The following is a 20,879-nucleotide window of genomic DNA, read 5'->3' on the forward strand; positions in this document are numbered from 1 at the left end:
ACTGCACCACCAGGGAAACCCACCACCATCCTCTTTTTTTTTTTTTTAAAGATGATGTTGGGGGTAGGAGTTTATTAATTAATTTATTTATTTTTGCTGTGTTGGGTGTTCGTTTCTGTGTGAGGGCTTTCTCTAGTTGTGGCAAGCAGGGGCCACTCTTCATCGCGGTGCGCGGGCCTCTCACTATCGCAGCCTCTCTTGTTGCGGAGCACAGGATCCAGACACGCAGGCTCAGTAGTTGTGGCTCACGGGCCTAGTTGCTCTGTGGCATGTGGGATCCTCTCAGACCAGGGCTCGAACCCGTGTCCCCTGCATTAGCAGGCAGATTCTCAACCACTGTGCCACCAGGGAAGCCCCACCATCCTCTTTTTAACTTGATCCTGATCTCTGCTTTTTCCTGGTTCATTTTGTCTTTTTTCATTCAAGATATACTACTCAGGCCCTCATCTTTGGGCATTTAAAAAACGTTATAAGGGATTGCCACTAATAAGACTTGGTTACACGGTTTCTCAAAGTATTGGAGGGTTGATGAAATGAAAGCAGATTGCCTCAGGGAGAGAATGTAAAACGCTTGCAAAGATAGGTGTAACAAAGGTTGTAAAATTCGTGTTTTGGTTTTATTCTGATATGCGTGGAGAAGGGCTGGAAAGAATTATATTGTGGCAGAAGAAACCCTAGTCTGGTTTGAGAGAGAGTCTTGGATCTGTAATACGCCTGTTCTTCTTTGCTTTTGGTCATCTTTTGTCTTCTTCATCTTCTACCTTGAAGAACAAGCCATTGAACTTCTTTATGGTTTGGGTTTCTCCTCTGTAGAATAACGTTTTGTAATTAAATTTCCAGAACTCTTTTCAACTCTGGTATTATAAAATCTTTTTTTTTTTAATAAAAGTTGTTGTTGTCATTTAAAATTGGCCTTTAACAGGTGAAAGTGCTCTGCTGCAGGGACCTTTGGTTTGATCAGTGTTAACAGACAGTGGTATCTAGTCTTGGTATTACTCCTCTAAAGATTTTTGAACCCTAAAGAACAATAGCAAAATGAAACATTGACTAACTGAGATCTTTCTTCCTGAACTCCTAACTGTAACACCAAAGTCAGTACAGGTGTTTTGGGCATCACTTAGAAGATGTTGAAGACAGAAAATGTGAGGAAGATACGCTCAGGTTAATGAATTTGTTAACCAGAGAACACAGATGTTATCATTGACTAATCGTGAGTTTAAAACTAGATGATTTTGAGAGAAACCTAGAGGCAAGTGCAGCCACTCAGAATCCTCTGAAGAGATTTAATTTTTTGTTAGTAACTCAAAAAGTCACAAGTGAAGAGTGGTGGTGGTTATTTAGATACCTGTAAGTGAATCCAGCTCTAATCTCATTGCTTCCTCTCGTAGAATTTATTTCAGCAGATTGATAAACACCCTGAAAATTGGCAGAACAGTTGCCTGCTTACATAGTGTGGATTTAAGAGCTCCAGGCTCTGATACTGCTGCCCTATTTCTTCTTTCTCTAATTACAATCATCTGGTACCTGGAATGTAACCCCTACTTCTTACACCCCTTCACTGATGACTTTTTAAAATCTAAGTTGACCTAAGCAAGACTTTCAGTGCTATAAATGAAGGATATTAAAACAGGTTTATAGACAGAATAAGAAAATAGAATATGTAAGTCCTAGATCTTTAGGAGTCTGGAGGAAGTGCTGTCCAAGGGGCAAAATGGTGTAGAACAAGGAGATTCAAGGCAGCAAAATAAACTTGCTCTGGACCCACCAAAAGATAACATGTTGCGTGAAAAAAACATTAAAAAGAAAGAAAGAAACTGGCATGTATGCTTTCATCCAATACAAGTCACAACACATGCATTTGTGTGTGTGTGTGTGTGTATACAGGTATAAGGTAAAAGACTGGACACCAAAACTTCTATGAGGTGACCTGTATTAGCTGAGATTTACAGTAATTTTTCTTTTCTTTCTTTCCTCATCATTGTATGCACTGTTTGCATCTCATAGGAGATTGTGCTAATTTTATGATCAAATTAATAATAAAACTGATTTCACTGTAGTAAGAAAAACTTACCTTCAGAGCTTTGCCTATTTTGAAATTCAGTAGAATATCTTATACTTCTATATTACATTCACTATGGTATAATAATTATATGTTTTGACGTTTAAGAAAATTGATTTGTTGTTTAAGTTATAAAATTATTTTAGAATTCTTCTATCAAGAGTGAAGAGTTAAAGCTTGACCTTCAGTTATGTGAAAAAGTTCAGTCATTAGGATACTAATGACTAATTCATAGTAAATTAGGAAACCCTAATGTCAATTATAAGGTATTTTATAATATTTTATAGCATTTATTGAGAATGTCTGCATTGGAGAAAGATAATGGGAGTCTGTCCCTTAAAAAGAAAAGAATGTTATATGAGTTTTAAGACAATTTTATGAAATTGCTTAAGCTCTCTTTAATCCAACTCCTCCTCACACGGGAAATCGTATTATAAACAAACTAGAATCCAAAAGCTTCTAATAGAAACATTTAACAGGACTTCCCTGGTGGTGCAGTGGTTAAGAATCTGCCGGCCAATGCAGGGGACATGGGTTTGATCCCTAGTCCGGGAAGATCCCACATGCCGCAGAGCAGCTAAGCCTGTGGGCCAAACCTACTGAATCTGTGCTCTAGAGCCTGGGAGCCACAACTACTGAGCCCGAGTGCCACAACTACTGAAGCCTGCGCTCCTACAGCCCACGCTCCACAACAAGAGAAGCCACCGCAATAAGCCCACGCACCACAACAAAGAATAGCCCCTGCTTACCACTAGAGAAAGCCTGCCTGCAGCAACAAAGACCCAACGCAGCCAAAACAAAAAAAGAAACATTTAACGATGTCATTGATTGAAGTTGGGCCACTGTATTTCCATCCTTTGATTCAATCTTCTTTTTATTATTTTCCTATTTGTATTCTTCACTCTTAATCAGAATATATTGATTTCAGTGACCCACATCTTATAATTCAACTGTGATTAATAAGTGATCTAATGACAAGTACAGAGCTAGTACTAAGTAAATCTATTGAATACCATTCAATTCTATGTTCTTCAGCTAAATTTAGTTCCATTTTGAACCAGTGAATTCTGATCTGGATGTGAATTATGAAGGATTAACTATCTGGCATGGCTTTCAACTTGACCTTGCCATTTTCATTAGTGAATTCTGTTTCTCTGTGCAGTATTTTTCTTTTCACAGACTGTAAAATTCAGTGATGTACATTCCTGTTAGAGGTGCAGTTTTTGCTGAAGGTAGGCAGACTTAGTGACTCTAACTAAAGTAAATAATTGAATAGCTCTAATTATTAACCAAAGTGCTTTTCCCATAGTAAGAAGAAACCTGTCTGTTTTCTTGCGTTGTAAATCCTTTGGACTTAAATATAATTTGATATCAACTCCTTTTAAAAATTTTCAGTCATAATTTGACCAAAGGAAATGTACCTTGGCTAGGTGGTAAAAGCTAAAGACAGTTCTAAGCATTTCTTTCGTTTTAATTGTTCACATTAAATGTATGAAATATTTCAGATTTATATACTATAATTCACTTCCCTGTACCCCTCACTAAGAATTAACAAACTGGTGTTAAATATTTAGCTTTTATTAAACTCCTTTAAGGTATGGTGAAGCTGCCTGAGGTGACTTAAAGGTGGAGTTTTACACACAGTGGATTTAGCTTGTGCAGTGGTCTAAGCACAAGTTCCTAAGTTGTTTAAGGTTGATTATAACTGAGACTCACCCTAACAGGACTCCCACCACTGCCATCACTAATGAAAGTACAGTCTTAGAATAAGTACCTCTTTTTTTTTTTTTTTGCGGTACGCGGGCCTCTCACTGTTGTGGCCTCTCCCGTTGCGGAGCACAGGCTCCGGACGCGCAGGCTCAGCGGCCATGGCTCACAGGCCCAGCCGCTCTGCGGCACGTGGGATCTTCCCGGACCGGGGCACAAACCTGTGTCCCCTGCATCGACAAGTGGACTCTCAACCACTGCGCCACCAGGGAAGCCCTAAGTACCTCCTTTTATCCACACTTTTTACTCTAACCTCTACACTACTACTATCATTTGCTTATTTTTTTACACTTTCACATACTTGAAAATAGACAAATTTCATGTAATAACATTAGCTACTACTTATGGAGCATGTACTGTATACTAGGTGCAGCACTAAGTGCCTGACACAGGTCATTTCACGTGAGCACCCAGCCCCCAGGAAGCAGGTACTGTTTTCCCAGTTTGTGGAGAAGGAGGCAGAAGGTTGCAGGGACAGTAAATGCCACGTTCCCCGTTCAAGCCCTGGCATCGACTCCAAAGCTCATGTGTTTGGTAACCATTACACTGGCTGCCTTCCAACTTGCAAACCCTCTGTAAGCTTCTCGCCAATTAGACAAAGTCACACTCAAAATCCTGGGTAGCTCAATCCTGAGAAATGCAAGAGTAGAGCTATTGGGAGCCTATTAAGGAGCATATTCCTGAAGTGCACAGAACAAAACGGGGCTTCAGAATGCGTGGTGGCCTTCCTTGCCCTTCTTTCTTTCAACATTTTATATGGGAGCTCATGACGTGTTTACTTAAATAACTGCAGTAGTTTAGTACGTCTACTTCTTAGCAAGCTTGTGTGCTGGATCCGTATATTCTACACATATCCCACGGTACACGCCAGTTTTCTTGGCTACAATCTATTTAGGAACACCTAGATCTTCTACCTCAAATGCCCCTTCTTTCTTGCAGGCTTTTACCCAAGAGAAGGATGTTTTCCGTAGACATAGGATCCTGGGGTTCTTCCATTTTAGTCTTATTAGCAATGTTTTAGTTAACACAAAATAACTCCCAAGTTTGATTTTCTTTTGGCTGCTGCTTAGCTGATTGAAATTCTTTTCTAAGTTGTTAAATTTACATTTTTGTCACCAAGCTAGTAAGCTCTTACCATTGATTATAGCATTGAATCTAGTGATGCAGGTAACATAAGTTGACCTGGTCACATGCAGTGACAATCATGTTCTCTTCAAAGGTCTTCGTTCTCAGTCCCTATGATCCAGTTGCTGGTCTGGAAACATAAGTCCATTTGCTTTCATGACATGCCCGTACAATAGAGGAAGGGGGTAAATCTTACGGAATAAGGTTATAAAGCATGTGCTCCCCCGAGACGTTCATGGCTTTGCCCATCTAACGTGCATTCCCTCAACTGTCTTCACAAATGCTATTAGAACTGTTTTAGCATTTGTAACACTGAAATATGTGTATTTGGACAAATTTTAAATTCTTTATCCATAGAAATATAAATATCCTGTACAAAAAAAAAAGTTAGCTTATTTTAAGACCTCTAGGGTGATAAATGAAATATATGAGTTTAATTTTATTCTGTCTTTGAGTTATTAGGTCCATATAAATTTGTGAGCCTCTGTATATACATTCCTCCCTTTTTTTTTATCTCTGTGCTATTTGCTTTACTATATTATAACCAGAATTTAAGAGCTCTAACTCCTAAACAGATACTACTGTCTGAGAAATTCATGTTGTGACTGCTTTTATCAGGTAACAGACCAATAACTGACAGTGGCTGGGAACCTGACCTAAAGGGGAACACGGGTTGTTATCAGACTACATGAAAGCAATCGGTCCAAACATAAGAAACACGTTTTCAGCGTGGAATTAGAAGGAAAATCAAATGCTGCCATGACTTCATGCATTCACCAATTACTTATTGTTCACCTACTGATGAAACTAGGTCTGTGATAGGAATGAGGCATGCTTGAATAGGGCTTGACAGAAGTAAACTCATCAAGAAATAAAATGACGTGTTCTACTGCTTTTGATGTTTTAGATCAATATTTTAAAAAATGAAGTGTCATATTGTTTTAGGAGAATGTTTGGCCGTCTCCCTAACAATCCCTAAATTTCTTACTTTTATAAGACAGCAAGTGAAGGTTTCCGAACACAGAGACATATCATCAATAAGAAGATTTTAATTTAAACTTTATGTCCTATTCAAAACGATATTTAAATATTGCTGATCTATCACTACGTTTCTTTCTCAGCTCTTTGTCACCGAGGGCCCTTCTCCTAATTATTTCAGAGGTCCAAGCAGCAGTTGAGGGCCCACCCACGGGGTTGGGGGGGGTGACCCTCTGATTTAATCAAAATTGGCTTCAGTGACTCTGAATCAAAATCTGGGTTTGGGTGGCAGGCTTTGACTCTTTTCATGCTGGATTATGGAGACGTCTGAAGAGTTCTGTAGGAGGGACCAGGGCAATGAGAGGAGAGGAGATTGGTGGCTGCAGCTGTTTACCAACTGGTAATGGAAGAAGTTTAATGTTCTGATTACCGATAAGGTCAGCCTGGTGCCACCCTGTCTGACCCCCTTGTTAACATGAGTTAACTTTAGTGAGAGGTGTGTTCCACCAAGTGCCTGCCATATGGACCTGACTCTGCTTCTGCCCGTGTGAGATGAGCTGCCTTCCGCTTTTGTCCCTAACAGAACTGGCAGTGATGACAGCTAACTCAAACTTTTCTCTGTGAGAGCAGGCTTCCTTTCTTCTCTGGCAGAAATATTATAACATTACAAAATAGTAAATTTGCTAACTTTTTGTGGTATATAGCAAGACATAATGACTGATAAACATCTTATGAACTAGGCCACTTCCCTTAGTTGTACTTACATTGTCTCTTAAGATTGGAATGGCCCAAGCTTTACATACTCTCCTAGTCCAAGTTTATCAAGGCCTTTTATTTGCAAATGAGGAAGGCAGAATTTGGTTCATTTCTTTCATTCACTCAACACGAATCTATTGAGAAACTTCTATGAGACAGACTTTGTTCTGGAGACACGGAAGTGAGCAAAATAGGAGGAAAAAATATCCTTGCCCTTAGAGTCAAACCTGGTGGAAGCAACAATAAACAAGGTAGAGAGGCCAACTCTGTGGTATGTTAGAGAGTGATTAAATGCTGATCATAAGATCAAGCTGGGAAGACAGATAGGAATTGTTGAGGCAGCGGGGGCGGGGGGAAGTCAAGGAGGAGCTCACTGAAAAGGTGACATTTGAGAAACGACCTGAAGAAGATGATGGGGTAAGACATTATCGGAAGAGCATTCCAGGGACAGGGACAGCAAGGGCAACCACTCTGAGGTGGGGACACTCCTGGCACATTTGAGGAGCAGTGTGAAGGCCAGTGTGGCTCACTCTGCTCCACACCTGGAGAAGGAGGTGGTCAGAGAGATCTAGGGGCCAGGTTGCCAATGGCCTTAGAACTCATTACAAGGACTTTAGCTTTTCTGTAGCAATTGGGAAATTCTTAGTGGGTATTGAACAAAGTGCCTTCACCTGATTTTTATTTTAACAGGATCCTTTGCTGCTATATTGAGGAAGGACTCTAAGGAAGCAATGTGGAAGAAGCAATCCAATTAGAAGGGTCTTAGTAATGGCTCGCTCTGTGGTAGCAGTTGAGCTGGATGAGCCAATAGGATGGACTTGATATGGAGTGTGAGAGAGAGGGGACATGGGAGGGTGACTCCAAAGTTTCTGGCATGAACAAATGGAATAATGACTTGCTGTTTTTATTGAAACAGGGAAGACTGTGAGAACAGGGTTATTTTTAATGGGGGAGATGAAAGGAGGATTAGCAGGATCTTAGTTTTAGATATGCTGAGTTTGAAATGGGCTTCAACATTAGATGAAGATCAGACAGAGGTCCAGGATGGAGACATAATTTGGAAATCATCAACATATAAATAATACATAAAACCCAGAGATAGCAGACATTACCAAGAATGAGTATAGATTCTAAAGAGAATATGTCCAAGGACTAGATGAAAAGGAACCAACACAGAAAACAGAGTTCAGATCTTTACAGAGTAAGGAAATAGTATTCTGGGTATAAGAAAAAGAAGATTTTAGAGGGTGGTCAACTGTTTAATGCTGCTAATATGTCAAACAAGTGAGTTCTAAGAAGTAACCACTGATTTAGTCATGAGGGAGGTCATTGATGACTTTGATAGTGTAAAGGAAAAACTCAGTTTTCTACCCATGTAGGGAAAAACCCAGTTCTTTCCTACTGTGTGTTTCTTCCCTGTGAGTCTCCTTTGCTACTCACACAAAACATTTCACTTCTGTTCAACAAACGTGTGGAGGTTTTCCCCACACCGCCAGGCAATTTTTAGATACCAGCATTCAGCTAAATTCTGACACCATCTACCTAGAGACAACATCAGATTCCACAGGATAAGGGCTCAGTCCCACAAGACGGCCCTCCCTTTCCTACACACACTACAGGCACCAGTCACAAGCCCAAGTTATCACCTCTGCTCCTGACCAACCAGCTATTGATTAGAGATTCCAGTGACCCCCTTCTTGGACTTCAGATGCCAACCACAAGTCCAGGTTGTTACCTATACTTCTGACCAACTGGCTATACATCAGAGGTTCCTTCGACTCCCTCCTCAGGTTTGATTAATTTGCTAGAATGGCTCACAGAATTCAGGGAAACACTTGCTTACATTTACCAGTTTCCTAAGGGATATGATAAAGTATATAGATGAACATCTAGATGGAAGAGATGTATAGGGCAAGGTATGTGGGGAGGGGCATGGGGTTGCACTACCTGTCCAGGTATGCCACTCTCCCAGCACCTCCACGTGTGCACTGACCTGGAAGCTCTCTGAACTCCATACTTTTGTGATTTTACGGCAGCCTCATCACATAGGCATGATCAGTCATTAACTCCATTTTCAACCCTTCTCCCTTCTCAAGAGAATGAGGGCAGGGCTGAAAATTCCAGGCTTCTAATCATGACTTTCCCATGGCAAGCCCTCATCCAGGAGCCCATCCAGAGTTGCCTCATTACAACAAAAGGTACTCCTATCATCCAGGAAATTACAAAGTTTCAGGAGCTCTGTGTCAGGAACTGGGGCCCAAGACCAATATTAGAACAAGAGATGCTACTAGTGTTCTTGTCACTTAGGAAAGTTCAAGGGTTTTAGGAGCTCTGTGCCAGGAATGTGGGCAAAGACCATTATATATTTTCTATTATCTCACAGATAGGAATAGTTTTAATGGATCAAAGGTTGAGAAAAATCTGATTGGAGGGGTTCAAGTGGGAGATGAGAAATTGGAGGAAAAAAACTATGAATAACACTTTTAAGCAGGTTTGTTGTAAGGGGAAAGAGCAAGATGACGTGGCAATGGGCCAGGAGGAACCGGCCAGCCTGCGGACAGTCACATGCTGGGAGTGTGAGCATTAGCTGTGTATAGAGTCGAGGACCTCAAATGACCTCGCCTTTGGTAGACATATAGATTTTTGAAATGTTTGTCATTGATGTGTTGTGCCAAAAAGAAAGATTAATCAAGCCAGTCTTAATGTACAGATATTCTTCCCTTTTTCACTTCTTACTTTACATCCAGTATTTTCTCTAGATTTTCCTTTGAAAGCTACTTTTTAACTGCGTTCCCTATGAGTGTTCTACATTTTCATTAGTTGTGTACATGCCGGCCTCCCATTCTAGCCTAACCTTACTGAGAAGCATCACATTATACTTTTCTTTACATATCCGTCTCTGACACGTGGCAGATACTCCGTAAATGCTTTTTGAATGACTGACCATTATGTTCCATATTGGCATATGATGTGTTTGATGTAAACGTCAGTGTCTTCCTGAAGTTTGCTGTTCATTTCTGAATAGAGATTCTATTTGGTCACTTTGTTTTCCATAGCGTTCCTCTGGAGCAGGCAGAGTGAGGACAGGCTCTCTGCAGCTCGGTATCACATCCGGTGGGAATTCATCTTTGAAAAGGACAAAGCGAAAAGCACCTTCCCCACCCTCCAAAACAGCCCTGCAACAAAGTGATGAAAATAGTCACGTGACTGGTAATGTTACTTTTCCCATTAACATTAGTGTTGTGTTTTCTTTAATATAGACAATAGAAATGATATAGGTTACAAATCACATCTTTTTATTAAATAATATTAGTACTTAAACTTAATAGTAGTGCTTAGATAGTCCCTGATTATTCTCACTACCTTTGAAAAATCTGCATAAATTTAAAACTGTACAGCTCCATTATCCTAAAATGAGCATGTTATAATTTGTGAGTCTATTCAGAAAGATACTGCCTTTCCAGGATTGACTACATGTAGGACTGGGAATCAAAATAGATTTTAGCTGTATCACAGCTAGACAAGTACAGTGGCTTCTAATAAGGTTAGGGCTATCTTTTTCTGAATTATATAAAAATGACTTAAGTTAAGGTACTAAGGAATTGTTTCATTGGTGAATGTGACTTGCTCAGAAGTTGTGTTTCTTCTGTCTTCTAGCCCTGCAGTTGGTACCTGCAATTCCTACAGACAGTGTTTTAGAAGCAAACTCTTCTGAGGGCCTGTCCAGCCCAGGTCTGACACCTCTGTTCCACATCATGTAACCACTGAGAAAGAACTTCCAGGACAGTTGAGGAATGAATCTAGTTGTAATGCTCTGTATATGAAGGAGATACAGATGCTTTGTCTTCATTTCCCACATTATATAGTATGAAATGAAAAATATTCCCCTCCCTGAGTTCAGAGCGTGAAACACAGAAATCAAAATTTTAGTTCTGCGATGGTACCTTGAGTGCTTTTCCTACTAGGTCTCCTGCTTTTCCTTATGCAATGTCAGGTTGCCATTTATTAATCTTCTCCCCAAGGGGAATGACACATCTTAGTTAGGAATGTACCTTGGTGTGTTCAAAAGAAAACTTACATGAAGGTGTTAAGCATCATTCTTTATGCAACTGTTGTAGGTGTGAATTCATATTGTCCTAATCTGATGGTAAAAATTTATTATGAAATATTTTCTATTATATAGTTTTATTTTGGATTCTCTCCAAATAAGTGAAGTTTCAGTAAAAATCTAATACTGTTCCTTAATATTTTTAATAATAGCTATTTAGTAGCTGTAAGTATGATAAAATTTCTTAATCGTTAGGCTTAAAGTTAGGTGTAAATGAATATGACAGACTAATAATGTTTAATCAAAAATAGAATATTACTATGTCAGTACTTTAGCACGGAAATAATTTGATAGGTATAAAAATTGCTTAATATAACTACGTCATTTTTATAATTCACATTCACAAATACAGAAAGACTCAGAAGCACCCAAATGCTCCTGAATCTTTTAATCCTTAGGTGATATTTAGGAATTTAAGATTTTGATATAGAATTCTCCTTTCCTCTGTGATTAAAAACACTATCATTAGGTAACTAGTAATGATTTTTCTCAAGTCTTACCCAGAATAATATCAATGATACCATTCTGTTTCACAAAGGAAATTTATTAAATAATATCGAACTATGTAAATGAAATGAGAAGATTTCGGAAATATTAGAGAAAAGTGGCTGCTATTCAAACTTTGCTTGATAGCTGTTTTTCTTCCTTTTTTTCCCCTTTTACCTCTTCTTGTTTAATGCATGGTTAATTGTGAGTTAACATATCTAATTTCTTGTGAAATGCTTCTTGGTCTCTGCTTGCTTAATTCTGTTTTCTAAGTGCCATTTCCACAGATTTTACTTCTTTGGCAGAATCCTCCCTTGGCTCTGGGCTCCCCGCTCACGAACAGTGCGCTGTGCCCCAGCTGCCGGCCGAAGCCCCTCTCTCGGAGTGCCCTGGAACGCCCGAGGTAGCTGCCGCATCTCTGCCATGTAGGTGACCTGGCCTTTCCTGCCTGCTGCTTTGTTTAAGACAGATTGAGATGTCATCACATTTAGATTTGGTTACTTGTTGATTCCTTGTGTAAAAATGTCTCATAAAAAAAATAGTAGTTTCTGCCTTGTCACTTGAAATTCTTGGAGTTTGATGTTTTCCCTAATCACATAGTGAATGAATATGGCAACATGTAAGATGATAAAATCAGTGGCTCTGAAGGATTTCAGCTTCTCTTCTATTTAGCTTTCTGCTTTTTGGCAAAACTGTTTGAACTTTATTATTTTCAACATATAACTATATAAATATAAAAGAATACATATATATTTTTTCTTTATTGAACTACTCTGTTGTTGTTATCTAGGCATGGCTTATTTTCTATAGTATTGCTTTTGGTTGGGATTTTTAAGTGATTGAAATTTTTTTGTTACCATATGGCAAAACTTCATAGTTAGGTAATATTTGAATTCTATCATAAATAATTTTACTCAATTTTTCAGTGACTCAGAAAAAGCCCTTATCACCTCAAACCAGTTGTTTAAAATCAGTATACTATCATATACGCGTTAAAGGAATGAAAAATTGTGTGGCCAGTTTGGGAAATACTTTAGCAGGTTGTTTTTTTTTTTTAAGTAAAAATAAGGATTCATTTTCTATATGACCCAGAAATCCCACTCCTAAGACTTCTCAAGAAAAGTGAAAACGAATGTGCATACAAAAACCTGCACGTGAATTATTATAGAATTTATGTAATTGTCAAAAATGGGAAACAACCCAATGTCCCTAAACTGAGGAATGGATAAGTATAGTTTGTCCGTATGTTGGAGTACTACAACCTAACCAAAAGAAGGAACAAATAAGTAATACATGCAACAACATGGCTAAATCTTAAATACACTGTTAAATGAAGGAAGCTAGACTTAAATGGCTAGATGCTGTATGATTTCATTTATATGACATTCTTGCAAAGGCATAACTATAGGGATAATTGCTGCCAGGGGCTGGGGTTAGAGAGAGGAGTTGATTACTAAGGAGCCTGGGGGATTTTGGAAGCTGATGGAATTGTTCTACATCTTGATTGTGGTGGTGGTCACAGAAAGATAGATAGATTGATGTCAAAACTGGACATTCCAAAATGTATTCCAAAAATGATGAATCTTACTGAAATTCTACCTCAGTTTTTAAAAATGAAAGAGAAAACAACTCTGTCGGAAATTACAGCAGTGTCTGTCTGACACAGTGAACACTTTTTTGAATAAATGAAATTTTTTTTAAAAAGTTCACCAGAATAGATTTAATCTAATACAATTCTGTTTTAGCAAAGAGTAGTATCTGTCAAACAATTCTGCCCTTTGACCATCTCCAGGAAAAATACACAAGATGTCCCAAAAGGCTTAGTGAAATTTTAAGCTTTAATAACTTATAAGATGCTACAAACTAAGTTTAATTATTTAAATTTCTTTTACACATATTATATTTTGTGAATTTAAAATAATTTTATTTTTTGTTTCAGTCAATTTTGCAAATCTTTAGAAGGACTGAAAATATTAAGATAAATATATTCAAATTATATTAGAAAGCTAAGTAAGTGTAAAAGAAATTTCAACAATTACAATTTCAAATGATTTTTTATAATTTTCTAAACATATTGTGGAAGTTGTTATATCTTACAGCTACACTAAAGTTTTGGATACTCTGTTCTTTGAAAGTGAATTCTCTTCCCTTAGAACATGTGAAGCTGAAATATGATAGTTGTGATCTAACATTTGTGAAAATTATTCACTGTTCACAGCCCCCACTTCGTTTTGTTGTTATTGCTGTAGTTCTAAAATTTGGCCATAGTATAAGTCTGTTAACACATACAAAACAAACTTGATTTAATATTTTTTAAAGCTTGGAAAAAATCTGTACTAGTCAAACAACAAAGTGTGAAAGTGCTCTTGGTTAGAAGTTTTAAAAAGAATCACAGCCTTTTCTAAGACTTTTAATGACAGGAATGCAGTTCAAATATATATATTTAAGAAAACCTGTATGATGCTTATAACTACTAAGTTATAAAACCCCAGAAAAAATAATTTGAAAAGATTTCTGAAACATGTGACTCATTCTTCATACTTTGAGACCAGTTTCTCAGTGAGGAACTCATACTTAAAGAAAGTTGAAGACCTTGACTTTTTAAAGAAAAGTTGTGTATCTATATAAAACACATGTGATGGTAAAGAGAGAAATAGGGAGAAAGATCAATAATTTGCTAAATGTTACCTCAGTTAATATAATTTCCAAAAGAGCTTAATATATACCAAGGAGCCATCTATAAAACATACTTGCATCTAAACCATAATGGCCTTTCATTTTTCCTTGATACACAGTTTTCAAATTATGTAAATATACGCTTACTGTATAGATGTAATATGCTATTGTAAAGGCATAATATTGTACATTGGCATCAAAATAACTATTTCATGTCATGATAAAGCATGATTTATATATATAAGTATATATATATATATATATATATACACATATATACATATATATACATTTTTTTTTTTTTTTTTTTTTTGGCGGTACGCGGGCCTCTCACTGTTGTGGCCTCTCCCGTTGTGGAGCACAGGCTCCGGACGTGCAAGCTCAGCGGCCATGGCTCACGGGTCCAGCCGCTCCGCGGCATGTGGGATCTTCCTGGACCGGGGCACGAACCCGTGTCCCCTGCATCGGCAGGCGGACTCTCAACCACTGCGCCACCAGGGAAGCCCTACATATATTTTTATATATAAATTTACTTAAAGTCAAATTCTTTTTTTTAATAAATTAATTATTTTTGGCTACGTTGGGTCTTCGTTGCTGCACATGGGCTTTCTTTAGTTGCGTCGAGCGGGGGCTACTCTTCGTTGTGGCGTTTGGGCTTCTCATTGCAGCGGCGTCTCTTGTCGTGGAGCACAGGCTCTAGGTACGTGGGCTCAGTAGTTGTGGCACGTGGGCTCGAGTGCAGGCTCAGTAGTTGCAGCACATGGGCTTAGTTGCTCTGCGGCATGTGGGATCTTCCCAGACCAGGGCTCAAACCCATGTCCCTGGCATTGGCAGGTGGATTCTTAACCACTGTGCCACCAGGGAGCCCTTAAAGTCAAATTCTTTAATGTTTTTTCTAAGTAATCTGTTTTTTAATTTACAATAAAAATGTCATTAAAATTCCCCGTATTTATTAAAAAGCACAAATAGCATACTTTTCTGTCTATATGCTTAAAGATACAATTAAAGAAATACATTTTAAGTATTTCACATATTCTTCAAATACGTTAAACTTTTTTGTTAAACTTTGTAGATGTGCTGATTACTATCATCCAGTGCTATACTACCCTTTTTACCCTTCTATTGTGGTAAAATTAAACTTTGTTCAGCTGCTGTTATGTAAGTGGAAATGTTGAATTATATTTATCTATTTTTATAAATTTATTATTTATTTATTTATTTTTGGCTGCGTTGGGTCTTCGTTGCTGCGCGCGGGCTTTTCTCTAGTTGCAGCGAGTGGGGGCTACTCTTCATTGTGGTGCATGGGCTTCTCATTGCGGCGGCTTCTCTTGTTGTGGAGCCAAGTGCGTGGGCTTCAGTAGTTGTAGCACGTGGGCTCAGTATTTGTGGCTCACGGGCTCTAGAGCACAGGCTCAGTAGTGGTGGCACACGGGCTTAGTTGCTCCGCGGCACGTGGGATCTTCCCGGACCAGGGCTCAAACCCATGTCCTCTGCACTGGCAGGCGGATTCTTAACCACTGCACCACCAGGGAAGCCCTGAATTGTATTAAAATAAGCAAAGATCCAGAACCTCATTCTTTGGTTTAAATTTACTTTCACAGCTAGTGTGGACACCAGTTGCTTAGGATGTCTCCTCTTTTACCCTGTTGGCCATTTGGTGTTAGTGCTAAGAAATTATAATAAAACAATTTCATTCAATGAAATATTAACCACAGCTATTGAAGAGAGTCATACACACACACATACTGATATGGGAAGACCTTTAAGACATAGTTAAGTGGAGGAAAAAGAAGTTAGTGAAAAACATCAGGTATATTATGCTTCCATTTATATTAAATAAACCAAGAATTGAGAGAAAGAAGGAAATGTATGTATATCTGCTTAAACGGTATATGCTCATTATACCTTCTGATAATATAGAGGAAAAAAACTGTTAAGGGAAGTTGCCTCTGAGAATCAAACTGAGTAGGAGTTAAAATTAATTTTCATTGCATAATACTTATTCTATTTGTATATTAAAAATTATATTAAGCATCTAAGTAAATGGCTTCTCACCTTGGTTGCACACTAGAATCACCTGAAAGAACCTTAAAAAAATTCTTGGTCCCTCCCTTCAGAGATTGATTTAACAGATGTGGATTAGAGGTGAGCATCAGTATTTTTAAAAGATGCTCAGATAATTCTCTATCATAGTACTGATAATTACTGAGTCAAACTTTATAAGTACACTTGGAGCCAATCTAAAAATAAAAATCTCGTGTTCTTTTTGTTTACATTTAAAGCCATTGCATCAAGGTAAAAATCATTTAAATTGAAAGATACATTCTTAAATGAAATATATAACTTGAAGTTTATGAGCTTAAATAACCTCTTCTTTTCTACCATGAATAAAACTGAGAGAGACAGCATATTATTTTTAGAAATGTATGTCTGAGATAATCTGATTATATGTTAACATAATTATTCACCATTAGAAAAGTATTTTACTATTAGCTTTGAATCAGAATTTAAAAGAGTCCAACTAATTATTATTTTAAAAATTCCTTCCTTGCCAGGATTGCCCAGGATGAATGAGGCAAATTAATATTTAGGATTATATCTTCATTTCTTTGTAGCTGGAATAAGCTCTGATTACAGCCTTGAAGAGGTAGATGAAAAGCAAGAACTGAGTGAAGTGCCTAAAGATGAGGCTGAAAATACTTCTCTGAAGTCGCAAGACATTCCTACTGTATCTACTGATATAATAAATACACTGAAAAGTGATCCTGACTCAGCCCTTGGCAGTGATACTGGAGAGTCCTCACAAAACTCCAAAGAAGAAAAACAAGGAACTGGAAACACAGATGGACAGTAAGTAGTCTGTATGCCAGACGTGGTGGTGGTGGTTTGTTTAATTGATACTAGTCTTCTGAAATGTAGAACTGATATTTTAAACACAAGTAGAGTCATTTCTTTAGCTTATACTTTATCCCTTTTACAACCATTTAAAAAATGTTTATTCATAAAGTATCAATTTACATGTGATTGTTTTTAAATAAAATCAAATCCAACAGTTCTGGTATCCCTGTGGCAGACCAACCATAACGTAGTTATTTTGTATGAAGATTAGCATTTTTGTTTGTGTTGCGTTTGTTTTGCCTATTACCTATTTGGCCTAAATGGAATATTTAATTTTCAGTTTTCACCAAATGCTCCTGAAGAATTTTTACTAACTGCTATATAAAACAATTCTGCCTCTTAGAATATGACGTTAAATCACTAATATTATTTTTATAGTCAACTTTATGAAGCAGAGAATGCACCTACCTTCCCCTTGGTCCTAGGAATCGAAAGTTATAGCAAAGTATACTTACATTCTGTTAGAAATGCCACACTATGAATAAAGATGAAATCAAGTAGGCAAAATAAACCATTTTATCAAAGTTTTATTATAATTTGCATGGGATTGTCTCCAAATTAATCTCTTGTATCACCAATAAACCCCCCAATGAAGTCAGTTCACATACTGACTTGCCACAAGGTAACCTTGCCAGATGCAAGGAAAATGTCTATGAGAGTACATTTCATTTAGTTCCTTTTTCTTTAAAAGATAATAATTGATAATAACAAAAAGACACTGTCTTGGGGAAAGTGTCCATTTTACCAAGCTTCTTACATCTTTCTTTGTAACAGGGTCACCATATGAAAGCTAATGTTTCATAGCAGCATTTCCCCTCAGTTGTATTCTTTCTTTGCTATTAAATTTCTAGTATTTGGCAGAAAAAGATGATTATTCCAGTCCATCTGTCTTTGGAAATTATTGCCTGTTTTATCATCGTGTATGTGTGTGTGTGTTTCAATAGTATCAATATATAACATACAATATCATATTTTACAGAGGACCACACATTATGGTGTGTAATTCAAGCAACAAAGCGAGGGTGGTTGACAGTGTAAGAAACCTGAGGTCACCGGGCCCAAACCAGGAGAATGGTGAGTTCTATAAACACTAATAGCCAACACTTTCATAGCACTTGCTATGTGCCAAGGACCTTTCTTAAACACTTTATATATATTAACTCATTTAATCTTGTATATTAACTCATTTATGGGTATTATTACTTTAGTCCCATCTTACGGATAATAAAGCCACAAAGACATTATGTAACTCACCTGAGGTCCCACAGTTAGTAAGTGGTGAACCTCAAATTTGAACTCAGGCAGTATGTGTTCAATACGTGTTGATTCCAAAATGTGCTTCTACCTACCATGTGTTCTAATGTTGTTGTTGTTAAATCTTAGAGGTTATCTCACCTAGATCTTGGATCTTAAAGATGTATACTCTGTGTATACTTATGATCTACTTCTCTTTTTTCCTTCTACTGACTCCCTAACCCAAGCCTGTTTTAGTTCATAGTCGGGTTGCTATACCTAAGGTGAAACTGGTCTGCTTGATTTTTCAGGCCCAAACCATCTAATTATGTAATAGTGCTTACCAGTATTTCCCACTCCCCGCCCCCCAGTCAAGACAGTTTATTCTCTTTCTCATGATATATTTCACTCAGTTCTATCATTAGGCCTATGCTCATTTTTATCTTTGCCTGGAAAATAATTTTCCACCTATCTTCAGTCATTCAACTATTATCCAAATCCTGCCACTTTACTTATTCTGTTACTTGATTACTAGAAGCCATGTAGTTTTCTGTTCTCGACTACTCAATTGGATTGGACAGTCTTTGATCATAGAAATTATATCTGCTACTTTGTTTGAATTCCTTATAGAATACTGAGATATGGTTAAAATATATATTTAGGATTGAATTTCAGAAAAATGATACTATACAAATAGAAGATGCAAGGAATACACAATGGTTGTTTTTTTTTTTTCTTCTTTTTGCGGTACGCGGGCCTCTCACTGCTGTGGCCTCTCCCGTTGTGGAGCACAGGCTACAGACGCGCAGGCTCAGCGGCCATGGCTCACGGGCCCAGCCACTCCGCGGCATGTGGGATCTGCCCACTGCGCCACCAGGGAATTTTAAGGGGGTATGAAGAAAGTGCTTATTCTCATAGTCCAATCTATTATGTTAATATATAAAACTAGGTTAAGATTCATAGAAAACATAGGGAGATATATATATATATATATATATATATATATAAAACATGGATTATCCCAATGTCACAAACAAGATGGACAGATGGATAGATATAGATATGTCATTTTATATTTGTGGTATGTGTTGGTTAATTTGAATATATATGTCTCTGACTCATTTTCCTCATGGTCAATACCATCCTGAGATACAAGTGTACAACTTGTATATGATTTCCCCCTTTTTTCTTCTTGACTCAGTTTTTTATAACATACGCTATGACGGCAAAAGCATTTCTATTGAGAAATCATGATTTAAAAGCTGTTTACTTCTTTTAAAAATCATAGTCAAATCATTTTTGCTAAGATTTTGGCATCATATTAGTGCTAGGGTCACAAGTACATTTCCGTAATACCTTTATTTTGATTTGCACTTGATTTACAATGATCCTTGTCAACTCTAGGTGATTTTTAAAATAATTTGTTATCCTTAAACTAGTTTTATTCTCCTTTTCTCTTTTTTTTTTAACCTACCCTGTATACTTATCTAAATCATCCTTTCATCAGGTTGTTGATGTTGGTGTCAGTGTTGAGTAGGGGGAAGTACAGTATAGTACAAAATATACCTTCTCACTCTACTGGGCATTCTTGAAAAATGGCCTGTCCATTCATTGACATTTCATTGGCAGTATCATCAATATGTAGGAGGATGGACCAGCTAATGAATTCAGGAGTGATTCTAGGTTTCCAGGCCTGACAATCATTGAAAATTTTGAAATTGTGGAATTTTGATGAGAAATTCAGTTAGATAATGGTGAAGTAGGTGTAACCCACAGAAAATGTGAAAAATAGAAACTTAGAGTTCTAAAACCAGTAAATTAGGGTTTGTTAGAGGGGATTTAATTTAAAATATATTTTTATGTTGATTTACCTTCTTTTGGAAAATGTTTCCATTCTGCAACTGGGATATACCTATATTCAGTGGAAAATGAAAAATTAGAAAGAGAAAAGGAAATACATTTAGGCTCATTTTCTGGTGCCAGGACCATTTCTTAAATTCTTTTGTGCTCATATCAGCATTGAGAGTACCACTTTTCATATAGATATTAAAAACACTTAAGAACCAAGTAAATAAGAACACAGGCAGAGATGTGTCTCTTCTGTGGTTCCTAATCACATGTCCTTAATTTTATAAATCACAAAAGTTAATAATTATTAGTCACTGAGAAAAGAAATCACTTGAATGGACAATATGTATTCGAATAACTAGTTGCATTTTATGTGGGAAGAATAAAAATTCCATTTTTAAATTATATATGTAATATAGGAACCTTGCAACATAATAGAAAATATAACCACCATGATCAAATAATTGTGCAGTTAGGCAGGGTTTAAAAATATAAGGATTTAAAAAAAAACTGTATCCAAATTTACCTGGCAACATGATTTTTTTTTTTGCATGCATGCATGCATATCTTTCTTTTTTCTTTTCTCTTTTCTTTTTTTCTTTTTTCACAGAGGACCCATTTTAAATAGCTCATGATATATTTTAGGCAGTGAACTTTATCTTATAGATGAAAGTGAGTGATTATAAAACTATAGAGAAATACTTGACATCCTTTCACAATTTGACTTCCAAGGCTCACATTTCACTTGTGCTGTGCAAACAATCATATCTGAAAGGAGAGGCCACTGAGGATTTTGAAGATGAGGGCTAGCTGGTTATTCAGAAGAAATGACTCTTCGTGGCATTTGACTGGAGGAGCACAGTATATAAATCACTTGGCTTAGTACAAGACACGTGGTACACATTCATAAGCCTGTGTTTTCTTCCAGATGCCTCATTCCAACTC

General features: G+C 37.3%; 1 protein-coding gene across 7 annotated transcripts in view; it reads left to right on the forward strand.

Moving 5' to 3' along the window:
* The window catches only part of COBLL1 (cordon-bleu WH2 repeat protein like 1), a 161,591-nt gene that overhangs the window by 129,052 nt on the left and 11,660 nt on the right, over positions 1 to 20,879 (forward strand). For all 7 annotated transcript variants that reach the window (XM_060016660.1, XM_060016661.1, XM_060016662.1 and 4 more), the window contains 5 exons: positions 9,742 to 9,895; positions 10,343 to 10,417; positions 11,585 to 11,704; positions 16,571 to 16,805; positions 17,833 to 17,927. In XM_060016660.1, coding sequence (XP_059872643.1) covers positions 9,742 to 9,895; positions 10,343 to 10,417; positions 11,585 to 11,704; positions 16,571 to 16,805; positions 17,833 to 17,927 — 679 coding nt within the window. The remainder of the gene's footprint in view (positions 1 to 9,741; positions 9,896 to 10,342; positions 10,418 to 11,584; positions 11,705 to 16,570; positions 16,806 to 17,832; positions 17,928 to 20,879) is intronic.

This window comes from Delphinus delphis, chromosome 7, assembly GCF_949987515.2.
Source record: "Delphinus delphis chromosome 7, mDelDel1.2, whole genome shotgun sequence".
Lineage (NCBI taxonomy): Eukaryota > Metazoa > Chordata > Mammalia > Artiodactyla > Delphinidae > Delphinus > Delphinus delphis.